The sequence below is a fragment of the Drosophila sulfurigaster genome, chromosome 2L (genome assembly GCF_023558435.1).
Source record: "Drosophila sulfurigaster albostrigata strain 15112-1811.04 chromosome 2L, ASM2355843v2, whole genome shotgun sequence".
NCBI lineage: Eukaryota > Metazoa > Arthropoda > Insecta > Diptera > Drosophilidae > Drosophila > Drosophila sulfurigaster.
The window spans coordinates 10,473,901-10,487,276 of record NC_084881.1 but is presented as its reverse complement, the minus strand read 5'-3'; the positions used below and the strand labels follow the sequence as shown (position 1 = coordinate 10,487,276).

The 13,376-nt window shown below is 39.5% G+C and overlaps 1 protein-coding gene and 1 long non-coding RNA gene across 3 annotated transcripts; one reads left to right on the top strand and one right to left on the bottom strand.

The window, feature by feature from the left end:
* The first annotated feature begins 400 nt into the window (after positions 1-400).
* LOC133849937 (phospholipase B1, membrane-associated-like) lies at positions 401-2,304 on the top strand. The gene has a single exon (XM_062285939.1). It carries the CDS (start codon positions 675-677, stop codon positions 2,013-2,015), a length of 1,341 nt encoding a protein of 446 aa, XP_062141923.1. The 5' UTR covers positions 401-674; the 3' UTR covers positions 2,016-2,304.
* Positions 2,305-6,747: 4,443 nt separating this feature from the next.
* On the bottom strand, positions 6,748-12,739 carry LOC133849954 (uncharacterized). 2 transcript variants are annotated; one of them, XR_009895542.1, is made up of 3 exons: positions 12,093-12,739; positions 11,726-12,027; positions 6,748-8,342 (listed from the first exon to the last, which is right to left on the bottom strand). It is a non-coding gene; the product is annotated as an uncharacterized LOC133849954 (long non-coding RNA). The 2 variants fall into 2 exon arrangements; XR_009895541.1 differs by lacking the exon at positions 6,748-8,342 and adding an exon at positions 10,815-11,115 and having other exon boundaries at positions 12,093-12,738.
* Positions 12,740-13,376: the final 637 nt, after the last annotated feature.

The window sequence follows — 13,376 nt, the reverse complement described above, 5'->3', positions numbered from 1 at the left end:
ACACTTCAAAGTGCCCCTTAAAATAATGCTTTTGCTTTTAACTCAATTAAGTTTGTACAAAGTCTACGCCACTGTAGCTCCAATTTATTTATAAGTACATTGTTTTTATTTTTATATAAAAAAGCATTATGCGTAGTCTGACATGTTGCAGTAGCATCAATGTTTTTTTTTTTGCGGTCGCTCCAAGGTAATTATTTTGTTTTGGGTTTCTGCTAATATTGTAGTGTTTGAGTGTTCGAAAATATCTTTGAACCCAACACCACTTGTGTGTATCCACAGTCATGTTTTGGGTCCAAGCAGGGCATGGCTTGTCATTTTGTCAGTCTGTCGAGTTTGTTATTTCGTGATAGTTAATGTCTCGGTCAACGCAATTGAGTCAAGTTCTGTAGAATACTGCCGGTTTAGTGTTGTTGTCGTTGTTGTTGATTTTAATGGAAAGAATGAGTGGTTATGAGAGTGCTCATTGCGAAGCTCCGACAACAAATTGTGTGTTGTTTGAGGTTCCGTTCATAGCGACATTTAAGCGATCAACTCATTTGCCATTCGAATGAGAACGCGTTAAGAAGTCGTTGGAAGTGCGCGAGTGTTTCAAGCGAAAGAAAGAAATAACTGACTTTCCACGTATTTAAATGTGATGCGCTGATTGCAATTTAACAACAGCCACAATATCAAATATGCCGCTCAGCTTATTTGCATTGCTTGTGGCGATGCTTTTTGCATCTGCCGATGCTGCTGCACGTCGCATTCTCCCAGAGAAGAATCGCTCGAATTGTTTTCTGGCCAGCCTAGGTGTCAAACCTCATCCTTACCATGCGAGACAGATCAACACACACGATAGTCCGCTGTACACGAATATAGATCGCGATCTGCGGCAAGTTCTGCTTAACACTCGGGGCGCAACTCTGAATTGGGCGCTGCGGAATATCGAATCGCTCCATGCACTAAATGTAAGAGAGGGAAAAATGCAAACAGTGATTCCTAGTCGAGTGCCATTTCCGTGTCCATTGAATAACACACGATCAGTCACAACGCCCACATCGATTGAAAGACTGCGTCCAGGAGATATCGATGTGATTGCAGCCATTGGTGATTCACTCTCAGCTGGCAATGGGATAATATCGAAGAATGCCTTCGACATGCTCAACGAGTTTCGGGGACTTGCCTTCTCGGGTGGCGGTCTCGAAGATTGGCGCACCTTCTTGACTCTGCCCAATATACTGAAGGTATTCAATCCTCAGCTCTATGGCTATGCGACGGGCAACAGTTTGGTAGTGGATCACCGCACCTCGCATCTGAGCATTGCAGAGCCCATGATCATGTCACGCGATCTCTTCTATCAGGCTCGAGTGCTCATCGATCTGCTACAACGTGATCCACATGTCGATATGCAGCGACACTGGAAACTCGTCACCGTCTTTGTGGGCAACAACGATCTCTGCTCGGACATTTGCTTTTGGAGGGATCCGCTGTTGGCGGTCGATCAGCATGAACGTGATTTACTGAAAGCGTTTCGTTTGCTGCGCGACAATGTGCCACGTCTGCTCATCAATCTGATTGTTGTGCCCAACATTCAGCAGAGTATGCGTCACATTTCGGGGGTTCCCACGCAGTGCTTTATAGTGCATCGCATCGCCTGCAATTGCCTGATGAGCGATCGCATCACAGCGGCTCAACGAAAGCAACGTCAGGAGACAATTCAACGCTGGCAACAAGTGGATTTAGCTGTTGCTCGTCTGCCTGAATTTCAGCGCAAGGATTTCGCGATCATTGCCCATCCCGTTGTCAGCAATACGACAACACCTCTTATGCCCGATGGCAGCACAGATTGGCGTCTGTTCTCCCACGATTGTTTTCACTTCAGTCAACGCACTCACGCAATGGTATCGAATCAGCTGTGGAACAGCATGCTTCTGCCGGATGAGCTAAAGCCAAGACCGAATGTTTTTCCTAAACCCTTTCAGCAGTTTCGTTGTCCCACCGAAGAGCAGCCCTTCCTTGTGGTTCGTCCCAGCTGAGCTGTAGAATTAGTATTATTTAATCATTTGTTTCGAAGGTGCTTTATTGTGATTTATGCTTTTCTGCTTGCCAGAAAATATAACTATAAAATACATGTTACCTATTAGCTTTCTTAGGAGTTGAGTTCTGTAAAAAAAAAATATACATTCTTCAGAAAGTAATTATTGTAAATTATAAATCGATGTAATTAGTAATAATAGGAAGATCTTATATTAATAAAAGTAATTCAATAAATAATACAAGTAAGAAGTCACATGTCGAGTGGTCTTGACTATCCATTTTTAATAAAATTCTTAAAATATTAAAAAAAAAAAAATACTTAAATATACCAAAGGTATATATCTTGATATAATATTACTTTCATCTAAATCGCGACTGAAGCAGCATTTTTATAATATATTACTTAAAAAAACTTGTACAAGTTTTATCTGATTCCAACCAAATCTTCATAATGTAATTATTATTGTCATCAGCCTTTACTTTATTAAAATTATATGAATTCCATACAATTGTTCTCTTCATAAATTCTTTTCTGACTATGATTTAACTCCTTTAAATCGTAATAATGAAAGTACTCGAAGCCATAACCGAACATAATATAATATGTTAGTTGCCTGGCAACTGTGAAACGTTGCATCTGATTAAACGGGCTTACTTGTTTTTTGTTCAGTATTCGCAGACTTATCTTCCGTAAGCGCTCTTAGTGTTCTGCCACTCTTACCTGTCCACGGTCTACTCCATTTCAATTAAAATATTATGCAATTTTAAATATATTTTTAATTAATTAAAAAACACTAAAAAACAATACTCCGCCCAGCATAAAAATTCATTAAAAATACTTTTTGCTTATATGGCAGAAAGTATTTTTCCTGTTTGTTGTGGAACTCAACCGAACCCGACCCATCATCATTGCGACTTGTACGTACGCGTGACAATGCCGCCCGCTTATTACGCCCATGCTCCGCAGCTGCCCCATTTAACCTCACGCCCAGCCAGGAAAATAAAAACAAAGCGTTGAGAGCAGCATTTCGCATATGCAACGAGCGACGAGGCCACCTGCAAACCGGACAGTTGCCAATGGGCGGCGACCAACCCCCAGGACTTTGCATATATGGTAAAAAAAACAGAAAACATATATACACGCCCATTGCAAACAAGGTTGTATTGTGGGTGGGTGGCGAATGTGGGACGGGCAAAAAGCAACGCAACCAAAATAAAAAATCTGAAAAAATTGCGGCCGCAGCAGCTGAGGCAGCTGCAAGTGTGTGGGCAGGAGCTGCAAAAATTATATTAAAAATGCACTGTCCGAAAAAAGGGCGTAACATATACACACTCACTCGCACACACACTCACACACACACACTCTGACAAGCTTTTAAACCCTTGCCCGCCAAAAAAATGAAAAAGAAACGAAAACAAAATAAATAAAAAAATGTAATAATAAAGTTGAAGCGCTTGGCTGAGAATGGGGCCGGACCCTGGTTGATATAGTATATGTGTATACACTCACTCACACACCTCTCTATATATATTACATATTTAAACATTTGCAGAAAACAACGGAAAAAGAAAAAGTGTCCCGTTGCAAAATATGCAATTTATTGCGAAGCAAAGTAAATAAACCAAATAAACAGCCAAACGCCATTTGCATCGCGAGAGTGAGAAAATTTTATATGGAGTGAGAAAGTAGAGAAGAGAAGAGATGGCAAAACCCCAAATGATAAATAAAATTTAAAATCTCGAGCCTTGATTAACCCAAACGAGCATTAGTACCGCCAAGAGTGGTCACAAATTCCATCTACAGCCCCCCATAGAAATACCCCTCGCTTTGTTTGCGTAGTTAGCAAAAAAAAAAAAAAAACGAGAAGAAAAATTGCAGATGAAAATTGGGGGACGATGCGAAAATATCGCAGCATACAGACGGGCTCAGATTTTGGTGCGAGTGAGAGAGGAAGCTGACGAAACAGAGCAGAATGCGAGGCAAACATTGCATAAATATAATATGATTGCAAACAAAAACATTTGAGCCATTTGAGCTTGTCATTTGTACCAAGCTTTTTTCCAGCTTTTTTCTTTCCTTTTTTCATTTCGCTGCCAGCGACCCTCACAGTTTGCCAAATATATGCTTCAGAGGGTAACAATGGGAGCGTGTAGCCATCGACTATGGTAGACTTTGGTTTAAACCCTTCAACTACCCGCATTAGATTACAATAAAATAATATGCAGAATAGAAGCCGAATAGACATCATTGAATACAGAATACACATCTATCAATCAGTGTAAAACTTCATGTCTTCATCAATACATATATTACCATACAATACATTTATTTATACCACAAGTTGTAAAAAAGTAAACCTAAATACTTAATACAATATCGTATTCAAAACCAAGTACAAATGAAATTAATATATTTTGGGTCAAAAAATTTATTGGAAACGTTCTATAGAACTTTCAGTTTAAAAGTCCACAATTCACAGAGATTTTCCTCAGGCACTAGGTTTACTATATATAGTAAAAATACTAAAATATTACATTTCAAATTCCTAATAAAAATGTAATAATTCCAGCTTCATTAAATATGTGTAATGTATCCTAAAATGCTAAAATACCATTTGGTATGCTGATTGACATTTAGTATCGCAATCTTTTGCTTAGTAAAATCAGCCATATCTATTGCTCAAACAATCCTAATTCAAGTGTCAGTGAGATTTCGCTGCCTTCTTGTGTGAAACTCAAAATTTCCGCGCCAGTTACGACTGCGTATCCCACACTCGGAGCAATTGCCGTAAGCCAACGAACCGACACTTAGCTAGACAAATCCATCAAGACAGCGCATCAACTGAGACAGACACTGCAAAATGTGGAGAGGGAGGTGGAGGAGGAGAAATGTTGGCGTGGAAATGGCCAATACGCAATGGGCATGAAAATGTCTGCAGTTAGCTGGCAAACAAGGAAAGTAGTCAACTGGAAGTTAGCGTCCAAGTCCGTGTCCCGGGTCCGCGGGTCATCAACAATGGTGCTTGGCCGCCAACAACAACAACAACGACAACAAGAATAAGAGAGCAAAAAAGCGTAGAAGAAAAAGTCAACGTTTGACATTAAACAGCGACAACATTTTCGCTCTGCATGCAAAATGCCGGGCACAAAGGCGCACAGGATGGCGGGCGCGATTCGCATAAAGCAACTGACAACCGCACTCGCAATCGGTGGCTTCTCTCTTGGCCATCATCTGATCCGGCTTCGCCAGCTTCAGCTCCATCTCCATTTCCCACCCGCCGCTAACGAACCGCTAAAACATCAGCCAGACGATGGCGGAAATAGAGCAAAGTTTCACCAGGCGACCAACGTAGTACAAAAGACAACACTGAAAACGAGCAGGGAGGAGACTGAACAAAACAAAAAAAAAAAAGAAAACAGGAGAAAAATACTAAAAATGGCACACAAGCTACTTGAGCTCAGCGTCAGGCACTCTCCAACAGTCATTCCCAGGCTGTAACAACAACAACGACGACGACAACAACGGTTTCTTTTTTCCGCGCTCAACTCTCTGGCCATGTGGTTGACGGGTTAAGGCGGACAGTTGACCACCACAGTTGGACAGGAGACGATGACTCTGTGTCGTCTTTCCATTGTTGTTGTTGTTGCTGCTGCTGCTGCTACTGCTGTTGCTGGTGTCGCCTGTTGCCCATTCCCAGCTTAATGGCAATGATTTTGACGGCTGTTTAGTGGTCCTTGCAGCCGCTTCGGCTGATGCTTCTGCTTCTGCTGCTGTTCTTCTGCTGCTGTTGGTTGCCCGTCACTAAGGCTAATGGCTACGTGTTGTTCTTGTCGTTGTCGTTTTTAGTGGCCACTCGAGTGATTCCCCAGCATCCGTGCATCCAATTGCAGGTGCTGCCGTCGCAGCTCGGGGTTATGAGACCAAAACCCCACGCCACGAGGGAAGACAGCGTCTTTTAATCAGCCAGTAATGGCAATGAAAGCTGACATCTGCTATAGGTATCAGCTCACTCCAGCAATGCACTCAATTGCCTCGCAATGTGAGTGCATGACTATGTATGAATACTCATAGTGCATTCTAATGGGAGCTTGTTACCAATAAGTTGGCATAATCTTCGAGAATATAGTTAATTAACTTCGAGTAGAAGTTTTATACTCGGTACTTAACGGTTAGAAGGGTATTATAACATTGTGGAGCCACGAAATGTAACAGGCTGAACGGAAAAATTGTTGTATATTTTAGGCTCTATGATATATTTAGAAGTTGTACTACAATTATATACCAAATGCATTTCGTTCATTTAGTAATAATACCGCACTATTTTGCTTTTATTCAAATCGAGTAGCGGATATCTCTTAGTCGAACACACTCGACAGTAGCCCTATTACTTAGGTTGCAAGGTAAATAATTTCATTATTTAATTGCAATTAAAGTGAGGCGACAGAAGAACTGAACTAAGAGCAAGATTGAAAGCTTAATAGCAGAAGAAATTAAAAGTTTATTTAACAAAAAGCCTATTAAAATTATTTAAATGTCTGAATTACTTATGTATGAATCATAATTTAAAATATTTCATTATTTTCGTTATATGAGGTATTTTTGCTTATAATATTGGCATTTATACAATGCCAAAATGAATACAACAATTGAATATATATTTTATAAACCTAAATTGTCTAATATTTCAATTCAATTTAGATTTTATTCCATTTTCTAACATGATAACGTTTGAAATTGAAAACGTGTATGTAGAAAAATTCTGAAAAACAGCAGCTCTAAAGTTTTTTAGAATTCTGCAGAATGTTGAATGCATTCATGCGAATAAATTGGAATGGCAGTAGAAACGACAGCAGATATGCAGATGAAACGAAAGAGTCGCAGTCGGAGTCGGAATAGGAATAGGAATAGCAATAGGAATAGGAGTATGAGTAGTGCTATACAGATTTCAAATATGTTCCACATATGTATTTCCATTTGCTTATGCCTTTTTGCCATTGTTTGCACTACACTTCAACGCACTTTCGTCATTGATCCGCTGTTGCCCACACACACACACACACACACACATTCACGCATGCAAACACACACTCACTCAATTCAACTCAAACCCCAATTGCAGCATTTTTTCTAACGCAAGAGTGAGCGAGCAGGAAAGAGAGAGAGAGAGAGAGAGAGTCGTGTCTATCTCGTGCTGCTTCAGCGTGGTTTTTTATTGAATTTACCTCCTGCCAACACACAACTGACCAGGCCAACTGGTTCCTAGCCGGGGCTCGTTGCATTATGCCGGGACATACGTTTTCAAATTCCATTCCTGCGTAGATTTTTTTTGTTGTCTTTTCTTTTTCTCTCCTTTTATTCTTTTTTTACCATTACTAATATATGTATGGCTGATGGTTGGTTGTGTGGAAGGGATTGGGGGAATTGAGGGGGAAGCAGTTGGCTCGTATGTTGCCTGGTTGCCACGTGCAGGGCTACGGCTCTAAGCTTTGACTTGGGATTTGCATTTTTTACGCGCCGTGGACCGTCACCCTCATCCAAGGCGGGACGAAGTGGGGGAAGGGAATCCACTTTTGCTGATGTTGTGATTTTTTTTCTACTTCCCATTTCATTTTTCTTCTCTTTTTTTTTGGGCTGTTGACGCTTTTGCTACGGGTTTTCCTGTTTTTTTTTTTTATTCTTTTCATAATTCTCCATTCGCTCGCTCTATCTCTCAGTTTCTCTATATTTCTCGCTCTGCTTGGTTTTGTTAGTCGCTGTCTCTGCTTGTTCGCTGTGTCCTGTTTTTGGATAAAAATCCATTTCATCAGTGGGGTTTCCGTTTGCCGTCTTCTTCTTCTTCTACTCCATCATCATTATCATCCTCATGAGCTGCCGCTTTGTCTGATCGCGTTGAAATTGTAATGAGATTTCAGCTGCAAAGGGTTTTGTCTGCAATTTTACGGTAATATGGCCAAGGACCCGTCTATTTAATTTATGAAATTTATCTGCGGCTCGCATCGAGGCGTTTACGGTCCGCATTATTCTTTTTGTGAAAATGTGGATACGTAGAAATGTTCAAATGCATTCATCACTAATAAACGAAAGTTGTGCGGAGTATTTCCCCAACTCTTTGGTTAACCATTGTTTTCATCTAGGTTTTTTTTTAGTTAATTTTCCTCATGTGGCTTTTAATAGATTAGACGCGTCGTCACTTTGAATGGTCTGAGAAATGTCCTGTATGGGGAAAATGCCTTATGAATGGGCACTTCATAATAAGGGCTTAGACTCTGCATGCCTGAGTGGTTTTACGCAACATTTAACATGTTGCAGATGTCTGATTGATGTGCTGTGAAGAGGGTTAAACGTTGATAGATTGTGCTAACGCTAAACTCATGCCAGATACAATATTTTAATTAACTGCAAATGTACTAATCAGTTGATGACTCAAAAGACTCAAAAGATGTTGTGTTACAAGCAATTAAAATTAACCAACAAATTAGAAAAAAAAATACATTTCAAAATGTTATTTATTTAGCATCCCAATTCGCTAATAATAAAAACTAAATTTTCAATCGACTAAATTAAATGTTTATTATTAAAGTAAAACGAAAAAAATGTTATCAAATCAAATGAAAATAATATATTTTCTATATTAAATATCGTCTTCGAATTAAGTAAATTTTTTTGCTTCGCATAGTATGTTCTCTTATTTGGCGATCGATTCAAGACGATGTTGATAATTTTATCTAAAATTGCCAATATTTACCATAATAGTTATAAACCAAGACAGTTTTGATAGTTTTATATAAAATTGCCAATATTTACCATTATAAACTAAAATTCAATAGAAAATTCATTTTTTTAAAGTAGAGTTCAGAAATGAATTGCTTGATATTATATTAAAATATATATAGAAAATAATAATAAAATGTCGCAATTCAAAACTGTCTAGAGATAGAAAAAGTCAAGCTAAAAATTTGAAAATGCATTTCAGCCTGTCAGCAAACTATTCGATACGAGTAGAATTTCCGGTTCCGCGTGGCCATATTTTTTATTATACCTGAATGTGTCGCTTTCTCTACTTCGTTTTTCCATAATCCAAATGAAGTGCCCATCAGATTCAGTTGCCACTCGCTATTCACATCTATTGCCGCGACAGTTCACCTGCCTACAAGCTGCCCTCCTCCACCTTCCCTTTAACCAACCTTTAAACCCTTTCTGTGCTGCTGTCGCTATCAACTCCATTTCGCGATGATATCGGTTGGCCCATCCCTGGACTATTTTCTGTCTGAATTTATACATATATCTGAATAACTGACCGACCCGCTGATATTTTTCCCCTTTCCATTTTGGGTGTGTCCATTTTGCCGTGTTCAAAAATTATTTATAAAATACACAGAAAAACACAATATATATACAATACAATAAATGCAAAAATGAAAAACCTGTTCAACAATAAGCGGAAGCGGGAAAGAGATACGCGAGCGAACGAGAAGGAGAGTGCAGGAAAGAGAGGGAGAAAGAGAGCTCCACATAAATTTACGTGCCAATAAAATAAACAAGCGTCGAGTTTTTGGTGACTCGCCAGTTGAAATGCCAAACAACGAGGCAGGACACATAACTGAGGGCTTGCATTGGATGTGGAGTTTGCCAGAGTCAGGGACAGACACACTCACACACTCACACACATACACAGACTCATACGCTCAGACACATTGGTACTTCATGCATGCATAAATCGCGCGAATTTTTCACGTTGGCCGCGTTGATTGTATGGCAAAAATAACCGCGTTTGGTGACTGTTTGTTGTTGCAGCCAGTTGAGTGTGGGTGGCAGCATGGGGGAGAGAAGGGGTTGAGTGTGAGGCATGTGCCACCATCGCGTTGGAGCAGACACATTGTCACAAAAGCAACAAATGCGACGACGAGCATTTTATATAAATTTTAAATACAATTTGCTATTGAGCCTTCCCACAAAACAACAGCAAAACAGAACAACAACAAACAACCAACAACAATCAACAATAGCAGCAACAACAAGGATAACGAAGAGGAAAAGTCGCGTTGTTTAGTCCTAGAGTTTGAGTTAGACAACTGCGCACAACTGTTGAGTAATTGGATATGTGAATTGTTTTTAGATACCAATTGTACTGTTTTGTTGCTCCAGGTGCATTTGCATATCTGTGTATTTGCGATGTATATAAACACACCTATGTACTATTGTATATAACAAAGCTGACTAATATAAATACAAAAATAAAACGATTCGTTGCATAATCTGCATATTAATATATTCTGTATACTTTAACATAAAGAGAAACACAAATTAATTTGCTTTGCAATTATACCTAAATTATTCATTTATGCGACAAAAACTCATTATGCGAAAAATAACGTTTTAAAAATATCAATAATCATAAAGATTGTCTTCATTGAATGTAGAATGCAGAAAAAACTAATAATAAAGAAAAACAACGCAAAAATATTATTCCATTCTGTAAGTATCTTGAATGGATTAGGAAGAACTTAGAATGATATAGTTCGATGTTGTAATATTCTTCTATTTTATGCATATCGTAAATGTTATAGTCAGTGTATTAATTTGGTATATTGATTGGCTTTTATTGAAAATGGGTAGCGGTTATCTGACAGTCGACATTTGACTGTAGCTTTGAATCTTGTTTAAATTGTGTTTAACTTAACACAAATTAGTTATTTGGGAACAAAAACAACCCAACTTACTAAGTTCTTATACGCTTTGTACAAATTGCATAGCTTTGAAACAATATCATCATATTTTGCGCCTAAAAGTATGCTTTAAAATAATATGTATATGTCGAGGGAGTTTTTAGGATTGTTTGTCCCATAGAAAACTAACTCAATTCCACACAACTTAGTCAATTATATGTGTGTGTGTGTGGCTACTTAAAGCTGAGCTCTATTGTCTTCTCGATGTGCCCCAGTTCCATGGTCGAAGCATTAAAGCGCCGTTTACATCATTGGCATACACATTTCTCATGGCACCTTTGACTGAGCCAGAAACCAGGCAAGGCTTAACAATAACTAGCAAAATCGGTGGAGTGAAAGGGGAGAGGGGCGTTGTGAGCCAGGAGAAGAGGTCTAAAAGGGAAAGAGAAAATGAAAGAGACAAACAGAGACAGGTAAGGATAGACAGAGAAGCACATCGTCATCATCGTCATCAATATGCAAAGGCCTCCACACGAGGAGCAACAAAAAAAATGTGGAGAAAAAAAGAGGAAACCGGAATTGTAGCTGCCATTCAATGCGACTGCTAGAGATGCCGCACACACACACGCACACACACATGCAGCTGCACATAACATACATATACACAGGGCGACATACTGGGCACTGTCCAATTATGCCCCGCACATGCAAATGCAACGTGTATTCGCTCGCCGTGTGTGTGTCTGCTGCCTGCCGCCTGCCTCCCTTACAAGCTCCAGTGTCTGCATCCCCCTGGCAACCACTCAGCGCGCTTGTTGTGCCCGCGAGGCCTGCCAGCAGCGGCAATGTGACACGACAAGGCCTGCCATGAACTGAACTGGTCTGGTCTGCTCTCGTCTCGACTGCTCTGCTTTGGTCTGGTCAACTAGGCTCAGCTCTCGACTCTCAACTCTGTTTCAATTTTGCACCCACACAGACGCAGGCAATCACTCAGCGTGCAACAAGCCACCCAGTCCCCCCCTCCCTGAATCCATAGACTCACCCAAATCGTCCTCATGTCCTGCTCTGCCACGCCTATCCGCTGGCCCACCATCCGCTCGCTATACCCAATTGCCGCCGGTTACCGCGTTCATCGCTCGCCTCTTTTTTCGCGTAACGCAACATTTTCGGCGAACTGAGCCGAGTCCTGGCCAAATCCAACTCCATCGCATCTGGCTAGCTCTTTCCCACTACAGCAACAACATCATCATCGTGGCAATGTCCATGTCCTCGTTATCCTTGTTGCTGTTATTTTGGCTGCAACTCTGTCGCCGTGGCTCGTGTTTTTCAGCTCTGTTCTGTTCTCTGTGCGTTTTGTTGAAACAATCGATTTATTTTCGGTTTCATTTCTGATTGGCAATATTTCATACCGATGTGTTTTTCTACTCTCGTCTCTTCTCTGCTCTGCTCTTCTCTTTTGTATTCTTTTCTTTTTCTAGTTTTTGAGTATCTCTTTGCAGGGGTATAGGGGCGATATGTATCTGATTTTTTGTGCTTGTTTGTTTGTTGTTAGTTGACGAGTGTGTGGCCCGTTTGCATTTTTAAATATTACAGAACTCTGACATATACGAAAACAGAAGAGAAAGACATCCAGTGCTATCGAACTGTCTGTAGATTTGATGAGTTTTTCCTTTTCATCGATTTTTCGTTGACATTCTAATCGAAAACTCTATTGGAATTACTATTTTCAATCCAGCTTTTGTTTTAAACCAGACTTGAAAGCCGCATTTACTTGTTAGCTGAACGCTATCAGATTTTACGAGTCTATTGAAAGATAAAATTTCATCTTATAATTTTAAGTTTATTTTTTAAGCAATTGAGATCAACGAACTACAAATTTGAAGCTTTTTTTTATTTTAAATTAAAGTAAATTGGCAATTAAATCCCAGCTTGAAATACATTGGAAAACAATTGAAATATACGCAGTCATTATTGAAGAGCTTCATAGCATTATCCGCTTCACAAACAGAAGTAATTTTAATAAATGAAAAAACTGTATGCACAATAATGAAAACAAAAAAAAAACTGAACGTGTTTGTGCATGGCAGCACATTGAAAAAATATATTTCAATGTGCATCAAAAAAATGGGCGTCAAAATAAAAATGATGGTAAAAGAACGGTTGTGTATATAAAAAATGTTTGTTGTGGGAAAATACATTTTAACAGAATTTACAGCTAAGTAAATATATGAAAACATACAAAATATTGTTTGATCAAATTATGACGAAATGCAATTATTGAAATTCCATTAAAAATCTGTCGCTTGCTTCATTCAATTTGCTTATGAAATTGTACTTATTTAGGATTCACGTTTTTTGCCAGCTTTGATTCGTAACATTCACTTGCTCTTTTCATTTGTATTCACACGTCCTTAACCCGTTGACGCCCACCACTCAACCGCGCCTCTTTTGTTAATGAAAATTGCTTTTACAAAAGCGACGCCCGTTGACGCCTACAAATATGTGCGTCGCTTTGACACTTTGTTCATGTTGCTGCTCTTGTTATTGTTGTTGTTGTTGTTGTTGTTAGCTGCTTTGTAGCGGAATAAATAAAAAGGGGAGCGAAGAAAAAAAAAATAACAGCGACTACGCGGCGTATGCGCAACCTCGCACTCAACCCAAAGCGTTGCATACCCATATGTATGAACAATTGC